Source organism: Giraffa tippelskirchi, chromosome 7, assembly GCF_054371585.1.
Source record: "Giraffa tippelskirchi isolate mGirTip1 chromosome 7, T2T-mGirTip1v1.2.pri, whole genome shotgun sequence".
Classification (NCBI taxonomy): domain Eukaryota; kingdom Metazoa; phylum Chordata; class Mammalia; order Artiodactyla; family Giraffidae; genus Giraffa; species Giraffa tippelskirchi.
In genome coordinates, this window is record NC_137281.1 from 85,561,886 (window position 1) to 85,577,803 (window position 15,918).

General features: G+C 42.5%; 1 protein-coding gene, 1 long non-coding RNA gene, 1 other non-coding gene and 1 pseudogene across 8 annotated transcripts in view; 1 reads left to right on the top strand and 3 right to left on the bottom strand.

Annotated features, from left to right (window-relative positions):
• The window catches only part of HEXA (hexosaminidase subunit alpha), a 31,345-nt gene extending 29,546 nt beyond the window's left edge, over window positions 1-1,799 (bottom strand). For all 6 annotated transcript variants that reach the window (XM_081506320.1, XM_081506323.1, XM_081506322.1 and 3 more), the window contains exon 1: window positions 1,516-1,799. In XM_081506320.1, coding sequence (XP_081362446.1) covers window positions 1,516-1,768 — 253 coding nt within the window. In that variant the 5' untranslated portion in view covers window positions 1,769-1,799. The remainder of the gene's footprint in view (window positions 1-1,515) is intronic.
• Window positions 1,800-2,078: 279 nt separating this feature from the next.
• Window positions 2,079-10,179, top strand: LOC145512514 (uncharacterized). Its single transcript, XR_014058576.1, has 2 exons — window positions 2,079-2,173; window positions 9,814-10,179. It is a non-coding gene; the product is annotated as an uncharacterized LOC145512514 (long non-coding RNA).
• Window positions 9,803-9,875, bottom strand: TRNAK-UUU (transfer RNA lysine (anticodon UUU)). Its single transcript has one exon. It is a non-coding gene; the product is annotated as a tRNA-Lys (tRNA).
• Window positions 10,180-14,079: 3,900 nt separating the features above from the next.
• Window positions 14,080-15,520, bottom strand: LOC145512507 (NADH dehydrogenase (ubiquinone) complex I, assembly factor 6-like; annotated as a pseudogene).
• Between the last annotated feature and the right edge of the window lie 398 nt (window positions 15,521-15,918).

Below are 15,918 nucleotides of genomic sequence, written 5' to 3' on the forward strand. Positions count from 1 at the left end.
AGAAAACCTGGAAGTATGAACTTCACTGAATTCGAGGAGCTGATCAAAACCAGAAGTTGTGCTGCATTAAGAAAGCACTGGGGACTTCACTTGCAGTCCAGTGGTTAAGACTCTGCACTCTCAATGCATGGTGCATGAGTCTGACCTCTGGTGGAGGAGCTAGCCTACAAGGACGTGCATGAGTCTGATCTCTGGTGGAGGAGCTAGCCTACAAGGACACTGGAAGCTTTAGCTAAGTTTTAACTTGCATATGGGGCTTCCCAGGTGGCTCAGTGATAAAGAATCCACCTGCCAAGCAGGAGATGCGGTTTTGATCCTTGAGTGGGGAAGATCCCCTGGAGAAGGGAATAGGCAACCCATTCTAGTATTCCTGCCTGGGAAATCCCATGGACAGAGAAGCCTGGCAGGCTACACAGTCCTTGGGGTTGCAAAAGAGTTGGACACGACTTAAGAGACTCAACAACAACGTGCATATGTTGTTTTCTTCAATCCCATTGGGCAATTGATTCTTCCTTGTTTTGGCAGAAATAGGATTATGGCTTATGGCTCAAGTCATTTGAAAGCCTCTCCAGGAAACTGTGCTCCAAAGGGAAGACTCCACAGGAAGAACATCAGAAAAGGAAGTTTCTTGTCTCTCTTTGGTAATGTTCATCCAAAACAGTTTTCATTATCTCCCAGCACAATTTTCAGTAATCGCCTTAAAGAAAAATTGCCAGCCCCTGCTATTTCAGATGAAGCCCATATCCAAAGCACTCCTGACTCTTCATTTCATCTCCACACCCTCCTCAACCTCACTGGTCCCCAGCCCCCCATTCTCATTACACACACCAGCCCAGCACTGTGATTTTAACTGTAAGCCTCTGTTCCTCTGCTCAAACCTTCCTTCCTTCCTGGAATACCCTCCTTTCTGTCCTGGCCAATTACATCCACCACCTCACTTTAAGTGGCTGCTTAAAACTCGTTTCCTTATGGAAGTGATCAGTGATTTTCCTCTCACAGTTCAAACATTTCCCTAATAGGGGTCAGATAGTTTTATGTAATTTTGCACAGGTCAGTATATCTCTCATGTCTTAGTCTTACCAGTGGTGGGTGTTAGCTCTGGTCTCCTCTCCCCAGCCCTGATCACAACCTCACTAGGACCCAGACACTGGAACACGCTCAGAGGGATCACCTTAGACGTCTACTGGCACAGTGTTTTTAGGAATTCCCTATTCTGATTGAACTGTAGTCCTATAGCAGACATTATTAGTGAAATATATAGCACGAGGGCAGGATTACAGAAAAGTTCTGGCCAGTCAATTTAGTGAAGAAGTGAATGGAGGGGGGGACCAACCCCTGGGGAGGCTGAGAGGACAGCTGGAGAAAAAGGGCAAGTGGAAGTGGAGGCTAGAGGATTGGGACAGACTAGGGGGTTGGGCAAAAGGCAGCGGAAGGGCGTTTCAGGAGGTTTGGGGGAGTTGTCCCAAGGCAGGGCCTTTCGGAGCCGGGGAACGAGACTGGGCAGGTCCGACTCACCTATGGGGTGGGGAAAATGTAAAGCCACGGAACCGAAGAGCAGGTCACGGTAGCGTTGGAAGGCCTCGTCGAGGACGGAGCAGCCCACCTGCGCGGCCGAACTTAGATGGTACTGGAATTGGAAGCTGTGCGGGAAGATGGTGTACCGCAGCTCAGAGGTCTGAATGTACTGGGGCCATGGCCACACGGCCGTCGCCCGCCCAGCGAACGCTGCCGCCAGCAGCAGCGAAAACCTGAGCGTGGAGCCTGCCATGGCCCGCCAGTCTACTTCCCCTCGCCCACCCGGCCGGGTCACGTGACAGCCTGGTCAGGTGGGCGGCACCCGCGTGACAATCGGCGGGTCACGTGACCCGCGACAGCGCTTCACCGGTGACTCCGGAGTACTGATTCCCAGTCCCTCCAGTCCCGGAGTGAACCCGAAGCTCCCGCGGCCTGCGGTGGATGGTGCAGGGCATCGGCGATGGTTCAAATTCAGGCCGTTCCCAGGACTGGTGGAGCAGTAGCTAATTCACCTCCACCGTTGCCAGGCCTGCGATCACAGAACTATAAGCGCACCAGAGGATAGAAGCCGCACTTGGGGAGGCCGAGTGGGCGAGCTAGAAAGGAAAGTCTCTCGAGCCGTGAACGCGGACTAAAAGGTCGCCAGGCCTCCTGGGAGGTAAAGGACGTCCCAGGCCCAGGGAACTTCAGAAGCAAAAAAATGGAGACTTAAAACCACAGGCCCTTGTGATGTGAAATGCTGTGGGGCAGAAAGGGGTTGGATGGAATTAGGTAGTCAGAATGGCTCAGCTAGAGTGCATCACAAGATTACAAAAATGGGAACTACTTATGACTGGGGAAAAGATGTGTACTTTCAGAGCAAGCTTGAGGCAGCGTGTTTCCTGACTCTGGAGTGGGTTCTTCTTTAGTGGTTAATAATCTCCCAGTAACTGCCCCCAAATCCCCTCCTCACAGACAAAAATGGCACAAACAGGGTAGGTCCTGTACTTACTGCAAGCGATAAGACATTGCTTGTACTTTGATTGCAAACTGGAGAACACTCAGAGATAAGACAGCTCTTATACCCAGAGAGAAATTCTGCAGGGGTTTACATAGAAAGTCCGAGAATCAGGACTTAGTACAGTAGGAAATTGAAAATCAGCCTGAAGATTTGCATTTTAGAAATCTCATGTTGATGGTTGGATGGATAAGAAACCAGTGAGGGAGGCTTTTTTATTTTTTTTTTGATTTGGCGTTGGAAGATAATGGGAGCTTTAATTCCTGCAGTGGGAAAGGAAGAGAGCTATAGATCCAGGAAATAGTGGGTATCTGGAAGCAGAGAGGTTAAGGGGCTTGAAGGCTGATCAGTGAGAACACAGATATTTATTGAGTCAAGGACCCTGTCTTCTTTGTTCACCACTGTATTATCAGAGCACAGTTGAATCCCTTACTGCAAAAGGAGATAAAAATAGTGCTGTCGTGAGGCATTATTTGGCTAGTAGATAATTTTTTAATCATAAAATTGCATTTTTGAATTAGAAAAAGTGGTAAGATCAGGAAAATTAACTTTTAAAAATAAAAGTCTCTTAAAAATCATGATCACTTATATCTAGGCTTTAGGTACGTGTGAAAATGAAAGTTGCTCTGTCGTGTCCGACTCTTCACAACCCCATGGACTATACAGTCCATGGAATTCTCCAAGCCAGAATACTGGAATGGGTAGCCCTTCCCTTCTCCAGGTATTTAGCAGTTACATATACATGGCTCCGGAGAAGGCAATGGCACCCCACTCCAGTACTCTTGCCTGGAAAATCCCATGGACGGAGGAGCCTGGTAGGCTACAGTCCATGGGGTCGCTAAGAGTCGGACACGACTGAGCGACTTCACTTTCACTTTTCCCTTTCATGCACTGGAGAAAGAAATGGCAACCCACTCCAGTATTCTTGCCTGGAGAATCCTAGGGACGGCAGAGCCTGGTGAGCTGCCGTCTATGGGGACACGACTGAAGCGACTTAGCATAGCATACATGGCTCATGGGCTTCCCTGGTAGCTCAGTGGTAAAAAATCTGCCTGCAATGCAGGAAACCCGGGTTCTATCCCTGAGTTGGATAGATCTCCTGGAGGAGGGCATGGCAACCCACTCCAGTACTCTTGCCTGGAGAGTCCCATGGACAGAGGAGCCTGGAGGGCTACAGTCCATAGGGTCGCACAGAGTCGGACACGACTGAAGCGACTAAGCAGCAGCAGCCTACACATCTTATGTTGGGAAATAAAGAAATATTGTCTCTCACTTTTTTTAACTTTCCAGGATTCATCAAGAAATTCCTCTTAGAAGGTCAGTTATGCTATTTAATAAAACAGAGCTTGTAGCAAAGGAAGTAGAAATTAGATCTCTCAGTTTCAGATCCTAATATTGCATATTTACACTAATTTCTATATTGCTTAAACCTAAATTTTCTTCCTCACAAATGCCTGAGTACGCCACCAGTTAGGAGAGACATTACCCAATTACTTAGGGAGGAGATCTGAGAACCATTGTCAGAAGAACCAAGTTCATAATCAGGTAGCTGTCCCACAGGATCAGTAATTTTTTTTTCAGGATCAATAATTTGGAGAGAGTTCAAAGCAAGTTAAAGGTGAGAGCAAAAGGTAAAAGTGGGGCTTCAGGACTTGGCAAGTGCCATAACTCCCCTTTCTGTAATACTCAACCTATATCAGGAGAGATAAGTAATTTACATAAAAGAGCCACAAAATGAAGAAGCTGGACCCAAATAAGGAGACTATAAAAATTACTAATGAAAATACTTCGAGATTATTATTGAGAGAATATTACAAACATATTCCAATTATCCCCTCTGACCAGTATATCAGACAATCAGAAAAGTAATAGACAATCATTAAAATTAAAAAAAAAATCATCAGAGTCCAATTAAATGTTCAGAGCCTAGCAGTAATAGTAGCAAAAATTAAAATTAATGGTTATTTAACATTATAAACTGTTCAGTTTTGTATGTATACTACATTGCCATCAACTTGGACAGTGTGTACATGTCCATCCCAAACTCCCTAACTATCCCTTATATGAATAACAAAAACAATGACACAGAAAATATGTATTACATATCTGATTGTTTTCTCTATTTTTCTTTTTATTAAAGACAACTTAAATAAAATATGATTTAACTTCCATATCTATGAAAATGAAAGTCGCTCAGTCGTGTCAGACTCTTTTCCACTCCATGGTCTATACAATCCATGGAATTCTCTAGACCAGAATACTGGAGTGGGTAGCTGTTCCCTTCTCCAAGGGATCCTCCCAACCCAGGGATTGAACCAAGGTCGCCTGCATTGCAGGCTGATTCTTTACCAGCTGAGCCACAATATCTATAGCATCTAATAAAATTTGGTTATCTATCAGAAAAAGAATTCACTGTCAGACAATGTATCCAGATTTTTGGCTCATAAAGTGGAGTCATTAGTGTAGAAGAAGAGAGGTGGGAATGACTAATTTTGCCTGAGGAAGTCTTTCCAAGAGGAAATGATTTGAGCTGGCTTCCAAAACATGAATTGGCAGAGAAGGAGCATGGGCAAAGCACAGAGGTGTGGAAGAAGATGGCATATTGAGCATAGGGTTTATAGGGGTAGCTAAGGAGAAATGTGCCGTAATGATCTCACTTCTACCATATTCCCTTCTCCCTCAATGCCTTTCCCACCTCCCACTCCCACCACCTACTTGAAGGTCTAAACTTACACTTTACCACCCTGTCAATCTCTGTTTTCTCAAACTTGAGTAAGATTCCATAGCCCTCTAAATTTTTCTCCATCAGAGCACTTATCTCAGTATCATAATTGCCTGTCCATTTGTCTGACTTCTCCACTAGTGTGAAAGTTCCTTAAGGACAAGTTCTGTATTTACTGCTGTATTCCTAGCCCTGGGCACATCTCCTGGGAACTCAACTTCAAAGACCCAAGAGATCCCCAGCCTGCCCTACCTGCTGATTCTTTGTGAGTGGCAGGTAGAACGGGAGGGACATCCAGAGAGGATACCTAGGCGGGACAGTAAGACTCTGGGAGAGTTTAGCAAAATAGTAAAGAATCTGCCTGCCAGTGCAGGAGACCTAAGAGACGCAGGTTTGATCCCTGGGTTGGGAAGATCCCCTGGAGAAGGAAATGGCTACCCGCTCCAGTATTCTTGCCTGCAGAATCCCATGAACAGAGGAACCTATGGGCTACAGTCCAAAGGGTTGCAAAGAGTCAGACACGACTGACGCGACTTAGCACAGCACACAGTACAATAGCGCATAAAGAGAAATACTGACAAAAATTATTTTAGAAAAAGTAGGTTGAAGCTGAGTGATAAAGTAAGGAAAGGAGGAAATTCTTGATCAAGGTTCTGTGTACTAGATAAATGGTACCTTATTTATCTCTCACACCAGCTGTGTGAAATTATCATCCACATTTTACAGGTGAGGAAACAGGCTCTGAAAATTAAAATAACTTGACCAAGGTCCCATAGATAGTTGTCAGAACCAGTATTTGAACCCAAGTCTTCTATGCCAAAATCTATTGCTTTTACATCTATCATACTTACTTGAAAGCTAGGCTAAAGATTGTATTGAGATTTTATTCTTAAGTCTGTAGGAAGCTAGTGAAATGTCTTAGCTGAAGAGTGATGAGACCAGAGTTGAAATTTGCTCAGGTCAGTTTGTTAACATATGTAGGAGGAGTTGAATGGGGAAAGTCGTGTGTAGGTAGATTAGGTCTGGGGTTGTTGACTCAGAGCTCTCTAAACAACTGACCATTGTCACGTGCTGTGGGGCTCAGAAAATGCAGACCCAGATTCAGCTGGGAAGGATGACTTCATTTTTCTTTTCCCATGTTGGCTAGACAGACCAATGAGACTTAAGTTTTGTTTAGTTTGTCAACATTTACAGAAGTGGAGATGGCCAAAATTGGCTATGCTCTGACTCTCTTTACACCCATTCCAGTTCATACTGAAGCATCACTACCTCTAATATACCCTGTTACCTTCAGCTTCTCCAGTGCTATGTCCAGAATTAAAGTATGCTATGCAGTTCTCCACTACTAAACATTACAGCGTTCCTTGAGGTTACTAAAAATATTCTGTGTCCAGTTTGTCTTCTTTTTGAGCCTTATCCCCTCTACTCTCTTACTTAGTCATATAACTGTTCCAGTTATTTTTTCAGGCTTGTTGTTGTTTAGTCACTAAGTTGTGTCCAACTCTTTGCGACCCCATGGACTGTAGCCCGCCAGGCTCCTCTGTCCATGGGATTTTCCAGGCAAGAATACTGGAGTGGGTTGCCATTTCCTCCTCCAGGGGATCTTCCTGACCCAGGGACCAAATCCAAGTCTCCTGCATTGGCAGGCGAATTCTTTACCACTGAGTCACCTGGGAAGCAACCCCTTTTCAGGCTTACCCCCTAATTCTTTTTGTTTAACATTTTTCTTTTTTTAAATATTTATTTAAAAAAATATTTATTTGGCTGTGCCACATCTTGGTTGTGGCATGCAGGATCTTCAATCTTCATTGCAGCATGCAGGATCTTTAGTTGTGACATGTAGAATCTAGTTCCCCCACCAGGGATTGAACCCAGGCCCCTTGCATTGGAGCACAGAGTCTTAAGCATAGGACCACCAGGAAATCCCACCCCCAACTAATTGCTAACAACTTTTCCTAACTCTAGACATACATTTCTTGCAATAACTGGCCTTGTCCTATCTCTCTCCAGTCCTAGCCTACACACAAAATTTTGTTTTAACTGCCTGGATATTTACATGGGAATTTCTCTTTAGTTTTTGGGGAAACTAAAGCCCTGAGGGAACTTTCAACAGATCTGAGCAGAAGGAGTGACAGTGGGGAAGAGGGATATGGGTCAGATGCAGTGATGTTTCAAATCCAAAGTGACCAAACTCAGCAGCTAACTGGGGGAAGCGGGGATGGGGACAAGTGAAAGAGGAGAGAAAAAGGTGCACCAGTCTCGTTTCCGAAGGGAATGATGGGGCCACTGACTGAACACAAAATGAAGCGCCAGTTTTGGGAAAAAGATGATGAACTCTGAGACATGCTGCACTGGGGGAGACTGAAGGACCGCAGAGTTAAAATGACTACGGGGGCCAAGGAAATACAGGCTGGGGGCTCCAAAGAGAGCTCTGGGCATCATCTGCTCAAAGATAATAGTTGAGATCATAAAAATAGTCAAGAGAAAATGGGAAAATGGAAGGAAGACTAAAAAATAGGGGAAAAGAAGACTCTGGTAAGAGAAGTGTGTGAGGGATAAAAGGAACAGGGGATATAGCGGTTAGTAGAGTAGACTGAGATCAGAGATGTAGATGAGGGTAAGGGCTTACCTGAACATTTATTTTTAGTTGCTTTAAAATTTTATTTATTTATTTTTGGCTGTGCTGGGTCTTTATTGCTGCAGGGGCTTTTCTCTAGTTGCAGAGAGCAGGGGCTGCTCTCTGTTTGGTGGTGCTGGGCTGCTCATTGCAGTGGCTTTTCTTTTTGCAGAGCACGGGCTCTGGGGCATGGACTTCAGTAGCTGTGCCAAGTAGGTTCTAGAGCACAAGTTCAGTAGTTGTGGTGCACGGGTTTAGCTTCTGTGCGGCATGTGGAATCCACAGATCAAGGATCAAACCCGCATCTCATGCATTGGCTGGTGGGTTCTGTTTACCACTGATCCCACCAGGGAAGCTTACCTCCTAACTTTAAAATACAAATGTGTCATAAGCCCTCACAGTCAAAATATGTTGATTTTATCTCCATGACATGCCTTTTGCTTGCAAGGAATATAGGGACTCATGTTATTTAAGGGGAAAGGAGGTCTACTGAAGTGGTATATATAACAACCCAGACAAGAGGAAAAACCAGACTTCAGAAAGAGCAGAAATCAAGGGCCTGACTTCTTTCTCATCTCCCTCTCTCTTAGGACTTCTGTTCTCTGAGTATCGACTCCTCTGGTCAGTTTTCTCTTTGCTTGTCAAGTTACTTGAACTTCCTTATAATCTCTAATTCCCCTGTGACTTGACATTTATTGCACAACACCCAAAATTTTCCATGACTTTCCAGCTCGAGAATTCTCTTATTCTCCCCTCTATGCCTCTGGAGATCCCACTGTTTTCTAAAGCTCTGTGCAAATCAAGATTTTTTTTTTTCATTTTTCTTTCTTTCTTTTCTTGTCTTGCTGTGCAGCTTGCAGGATCTTAGTTCCCTCATGAGGGATGGAACCTGGGGCCCGGGGCAGTAAGAGCACCCAGTCCTAATCACCAGATCACCAGGGAAGTCCCAAATCAAGATTCTTCTGATCTCCCTGGAAGAATAGTGTGCATGTTTCATAATTTAACCAGTTACCTATGATGCACACCTAGGTTGCTTTCAAGTTTTCTCGGTTACAGACAGTGCTACAATGACACTTGTACATTGTACATTGTACCCTCTACAATTTTTAGAGGGTACTGGTTGCCGAGCTAGTGTGTTTTCATCCTTTCTCACCATCAATACCTTGCTTTTCATTTGGAAATTTGATCCATCAATTTGGTAGCTTGCATGAGGCTGAGCTAGCCCTGGTTTAAGCCATGTAATGAGGGTTGCTTCCCCCACCCCCTCAGTATAAACACTGAGAAGTGTAGGATAAGAATGTACATTTCCACCAATAATGTGTGCAAATGCCTACTTCATTACTGTCTTCCAACATTAGTATTTACCTTTTCATTGCTACTGTTGATGCCTTTTAGCTCTAGCAAGATGCATGACTTCTACCTCATTATAGAAAAAGAAGCTGGATCATTCTGGAAAAAATAAGGAGATAGGAAGAAGTAACATGCATATATAATTAACCAAAAATACAAAGAATAAAAGGATAGAAATAAGCCCAAACTATCTAAACCTATGTAAATAGGTTAAAGTGAAAGTGGCTCTGTAGTGTCCGACTCTTTGAAACCCCATGGACTATAGAGTCAATGGCATTCTCCAGGCCACAATACTGGAGTGGGTAACCTTTCCCTTCTCCAGGGGAATCTTCCCAACCCAGGGATCAAACCCAGGTCTCCCACACTGCAGCTGGATTCTTTACCAGCTGAGCCACTAGGAAAGCCCAAGAATACAGAAGTTGGTGGCCTATCCCTTCTCCAGGGGATCTTCCTGACCCAGAAACCGAATTAGGATCTCCCGCATTGCAGGCAGATTCCTTAAATCCTCCCATTAAAGGGCAAAGACTCTCAAATTGAGCCAAAAAAAATAGCCTAAATGTTATCGTTAAGAGACACTTTATTTTGTTTATTTATTTTTTGGTGCCTGGACAGGGACTTGAACCCTGGACCCTCAGATTAAAAGTCTGATGCTCTACCAGCTGAGCTACCCAGGCTGTTATGAAATGTTTTCGATGAAGTCAAGATGATGACACTGAAAGAATGGTCAGAGATATACCAGAAGAATGCAGACAAAAAGGAAGCAAGGAAGGCATTTATTAACATGTGAAAAGAACTCAAGACACACACAAAATTGAATGAAACAAAGATGAATATTTTTAATGATAAAAGGTACAACTCACAAAGAAGATAGACATCAGAAACCATTAGACACCTAACAACAAAGAAACAAATATACCTAAAGCAAAAATCAGAAGAAATATAAGGGAAAAGAAAAAATTAAAATCATACTGAGACATATGAACATTTCTCTGAGAATATTTTATCAAGTGCAGAAAAAATAAGAATAAGAGCATATTGAATGATTTCATTAATAATTTAAATATAATAGATTTAGAATCTTATATCCTACACAAATATATAAAAATTTTGTATCTCATATGTTGTTTTAGCTGTCCATAGGACATTTAGAAAAACTGGCAAAAATGTCAACATTACAAAAAGTAAAATTTTCTTTTGCTTCTTACTCAAAGTTTTCCAACTCATTTTGCGGTGTTTTTTTTCTTACTCAGAGGTTTCCAACACATTTTATTTTGCAGTTTTTTTTTTCAAGTAGAAGTCTTATAGGATAGGTTCTTTGACCATAATATATAAAAATTGAGGAGGAAAAATCTAAACATGTAGATATATTTTTAAAATTCTAAATAATTCTCAGGCTGACTATAAAAACAAAGACTTTTGTGGGACTTTGGGACTTTGGTGTCCCAAAGACGAAAGAACAAGGTGAACAAGGGGGATCTTGGAACGCAGAAAAAAACAGACCATAAAAACAGAAAAAAAAACAGACCTTTATCGTCCTTCTCTCCCCCAGGCTGTCAACTACTGAAGAATTTTTAGGCCCTCCTGAGCAGTATAACCTGTTTCCCTTCCTACCCCATATAGGGAGAAGGTATTTGCTTTACTCTTCCCCCACCCAGTACACTATCCCACTCCTTGTACCTGGGCCATAAAAATGGGCCGAGGACTCACGCTCAATGTCGGCTCTCCCAGACTATCAAGAAGCTGGCCCACTGTGCCAGCAGCGACCCTCCCCTCCCCCACTCTAATAAACTTTATTCTCCTTTCATTCTGCCTCGTGTCTGGAATTCTTTTCCAACCCTGGCATGGACCACAGCAAAATACTCCTAGAAGCATATCAGAAGAATAATGTGTCCTGTCCAAACATTTTATTAGAGGAATGCAAAACTAGGTAAACAATAGAAAATGCATTAAGGCAATGTTTATATTAAATAGCTTGAAAGAGAAGGACCATATTCTAGAGGTTAAGAAGGAAGTTGATATGGCTATTCTAAATTAGACATCTTGATGAAATAGACATAGAATGGAACTTCTTTAACAAGAAAATGAATGTACATATGAAACAAAAGCCAATAGAGTTTGTTCCGTGAAAGTCAAGAGTAAGATAAGGATGTCACTATCCTTAAGAAAACTGTCTAATCAATGAAATAAGACACATTTTGTAAAGGAAGAGACAGAATTATCATTATTTGCCGATGATAATGATGTCTACTTAGAAAATTTGAGAATTATACAACGAAACTATTAGAATGAAAATAATTTCAGTCAAGACCTGATAAAAGATAAATATATAGAAAAAGAAAGGTTTTATATTTATATGTTAGCAATAACAAATTAGGAAATCAAATGGAAAATTTTGGTTCACGAAAGCAAGTAGGTTAATGTATGTAAAACACAGTTTTACACTAGCACAGTTCCTAGTAGATAAGGTTATATGAATAATCTGTAACAATAAAATATTGATTATATAGATTCCTAGAGGTGAAATTACCAAGACAAAAGATACATTTTTAAGTCTTGATTTTCAAAAAAGATTCTTGATATATGTATCTAACTTTTTATTAAAGTACAATATACATATAGAACACTGGTGGTCAGTGTCTAGATCAAGAAATAGAAAATCTCCAGCACTCCAAAAGTCCCCTGCATGTCCCCTCTAGTTCCCTAGTCATTTTCCTCCCAAAGGTATCTCTTTTTTAAAAATTATTCTTTTAATAGAAGATTGATTTTTCTTTTTTAAAATATTTATTAATTTATTTATTTGGCTGCACTAGGTCTTAATTGTGGCACATGGGGTCTTTAATCTTCCTCAAGACATGTGGGATCTTTAGTTGCAGCATGCAGAATTTTTTTTTTTTATAGTTTCGGCATTTGAACTCGTAGTTGCGGCATGCAAGGTCTAGTTCCCCGACCAGGGATCGAATCCGGGGCCGCCTGCATTGGGAGCATGGAGTCTTAGTCACTGGAGCACCACGGATGTTCTGCCACAGTATTTCTGACTTCTGACCACGCTGATTAAGTTGGCTAGTTTTACACTTTATTTGAGTGGAATCATACCTATGTACCCTTTAAGTCTGGCTTCTTTAGCTCAGCATTACATTTACGAGATTTATTCATATTTCTCATATGCTTATAGATTACTCATATTGCTTTATAGTATTTCCTTGCATGAATTTACCACAAGTTTCCATTCTTTTACCCAACTACTAGTACTTCCCAATTGGGGGCTATTATGAAAAGTACTAAAAAAAAAAAACAGTACTGCTGGGAGCACATATGACACGTATGATACCTGTCTTTTGGTAGACATGAGGACAATTTCCTTTTGCATACCTACCCTACCCATGGCTTCCCAGGTAGTGCAGTGGTAAAGAGTCCGCCTGCCAATGCAGGAGATGCATGAGATGCAGTTTTGATCCTGGTCCAGAAGATCCTCTGGGGAAGGAAATGGCAATGCACACCAGTTTTCTTGCCTGGAAAATTCCATGGACAGAGGAGCCTAGCGGGCTACAATACAGTCCATGGGGTTGAAAAGAGCTGGACACAACTGAGTGACTGAGCACACTCACACACTAGATTGAAAAGGGAATGTGTTTATTCACCTCCAGAAGATTCTGCCAAGCAGTTTTTCGATGTGACTATACCAATTTACATACCAAAAGACACATATGAGAGTTCCAGTTGCTCTCCATACTTGCTGATACTTTTTCATTTCAGCCATTCTGATGGAAGTGTAGTGTTATTGCATTATGGTTTTAATTTGCATTTTCCTAAGGAAGGTTATGACCAACCTAGATAGCATATTTAAAAGCAGAGACATTACTTTGCCAACAAAAGTCCGTCTAGTCAAGGCTATGGTTTTTCCAGTGGTCATGTATGGATGTGAGAGTTGGATAGTGAAGAAAGCTGAGCGCCACAGAATTGATGCTTTTGAACTGTGGTGTTGGAGAAGACTCTTGAGAGTCCCTTGGACTGCAAGGAGATCCAATCAATCCATCCTAAAGGAGATCAATCCTGGGTGTTCATTAGAAGGATTGATGTTGAAGCTGAAACTCCAATACTTTGGCTACCTCATGCGAAGAGTTGACTCATTGGAAAAGATCCTAATGCTGGGTAGGATTGAGGGCAAGAGGAGAAGGGGGTGACAGAGGATGGGATGGTTGGATGGCATCACTGACTCGATGGACATGAGTTTGGGTAGACTCCGGGAGTTGGTGATGGACAGAGAGGTCTGGCGTGCTGCAATTCATGGAGTCGCAAAGAGTCGGACACCACTGAGCGACTGAACTGAACTGAACTGAATGACTAATGAAGTTGAGCACCTTTTTAAACGTTTATTGCCCATTTTGATATCTTGCAAAGCATCAGTTGCCTTTTCCTAGTAGGTTGCTTTCTTTCCTTTTGATTTGTAAGAGTTTTGTTTTGTTTTTTTTTTTGTCTGCATCAAGTCTTAGTTGTGGCACACAGGATCTTTCGTTGTGGTGCATGAACTCTCTAGTTGTGGCTTAGTTGCACCTTGGCATGTGGGATCTTAGTTCCCTGACCAGGGATTGAACTCGCATCCCCTGCATTGCAAGGTGGATTCTTAAACACTGGACCACCAGGGAAGTCCCCTGAAAGAGTTCTTAATATATTCTTGCTACAAGCCCTTTGTTAGATATAAGAGTTGCAATATTTTACCCCACTCTGTGGATTGTCTTTTTACTCTCTCAATGGTATCTTATGGTGAATAGAAGTCCATAATTTCAGTATAATCTATCAAAATTTTCCTTTGTGGTTAACACTTTTTCATGTCTTGTTTTTTTCCAGCCAAAATTGTTTTTTCAGTACCATAAACTTATTTTAATATCTTTTTCTCTATGACTAAATACACACTGATAATGAAAGTAATGTGTTTTTCTGTTGTCAAGATGGGTGCATGCTAAGTCACTTTTGCAATCCTATGGACTGTAGCAAGTTTCCTCTGTCCATGGGATTCTCCAGGCCAGAATACTGGAGTGAGTTCCCATTTCCTTCTCCAGGGGATCTTCCCGACCCAGGGATCGAACCCACATCTCTTATGTCTCCTGCATTGGCAGGCAGGTTCTTTACCACTAGTGCCACCTTTGATGCCAAGATGGGTAGAATATGTTAAAATCCACCTATTGAATTTTCTTTAAATAGTCCTCCAAAGCATCCTGATAAAAGGCAGGAAGTTTTCACTTTTGCTTTTGTGGAAGGACCCAGAATGCTTTACGTGCAAATGTGCCTGGCTAGTAATGACATATATTATGTCTCTCACATTTTTATCATTGGTTCTTCTGTAGAAAGTTCTCTTGTGAAATACCACATGTTGTATTTATCAAACATACGAATATCCAAGGGAAGGAACATCATCCTTCTGCTACTGTGATAGTACATTGCTCTTTTTTGTGTGTGATGCAAGGACTTCTCATTGCAGTGGCTTCTCTTGTTCCCCAATATGGGGCTCTAGGGCACACAGGCTTCACTAGTTGTGGCACGAGGGCTCAGTAGTAGTGGCTCCTGGCCTCTAGAGCACAATCTCAATAGTTGTGGCATATAGGCTTAGTTGCTCCACGACATGTGGGATCTTCCTGGACCAGGAATCAAACCTGCATTGACTGATCAAACCTGATTCAGGGGGATTCTTTACCACTGAGCTTTTGAGAAGGCCAATAGTACTCTTAAGCATATAACAATACCTTGTGCTTTTCCAGTGTAATTTGCAGTGTGATCAGCACCGAGACTCTATATACCCAGTATTTCCAGTGTTAAATAGAGAAGAGAGTTCTGTGTGTTTTCATCATAATTTTCCAGTTTCTACATATTATGATATACTTTGTCATCCAATTTTTTTCTTCTTCATCAATGATTTTTAGAAGCCGTTTTTGATCAGATTATGTCTTTTGACAGCAGCCTCCCATCCACTTTTCCCTCTCAGTGACCGGTGTGGGGGCTTGGTTTTCCATCCTTACTGGGGCTATGTGAAGTCAGTCGGGGGCCCAGAAACAGGGCCTGCTCTGCTGGTGTGCAGACCTTCCACAGCTCAGTAGCCACAGGCTGATGGGGTGGATTATCACAGTATATATAGTCCACAGTTTTGTTTTGTTTTGTTTTCCAAAACTGCATTCGCATCAGTCCGATTGTTTTCTCAGAGACCGAGTCTTTAACCAGCCTGATCTAGTTCTGCATTGAACTCACTCAATGCAAGAGCAGAGCTCTGGGATTCTGCAGGGAGCAACAGGAAACATAAGTAGCCATCATGATACTGTTTCCACAGCAGCTCCAGGTAGTAGCAGCCTATGCTCAAGCCACTCACTCCACTGGCCATGGCCATGCTCCCGTCGGGTCCCAGGAGTCTGGAAGGTGGAGGTGGTAGCACACACTGGGGATCCCAAATTGCTGCTCCTCTTTTTTTTTTTTGGCTGCACCTCGTGGCATCTTGGTTCCTTGACACCCGCCCCTTGCATTAGAAGCATGTGGTCTTAACCACTGGATCACCAGGCAAGTCCCCCAAACTGTTTCTTAAAGTAGGTGAATTTCGTATATACATAGTCACTGTTGTTCAGTCACTAAGTCGCGTCCGACTCTTTGTGACCCCATGGACTGTGGCATGCCAGGCTTCCCTGTCTTGCACTATTTCCCGGAGTTTGCTCAAACTCATGTCTATTGAGTCGGTGA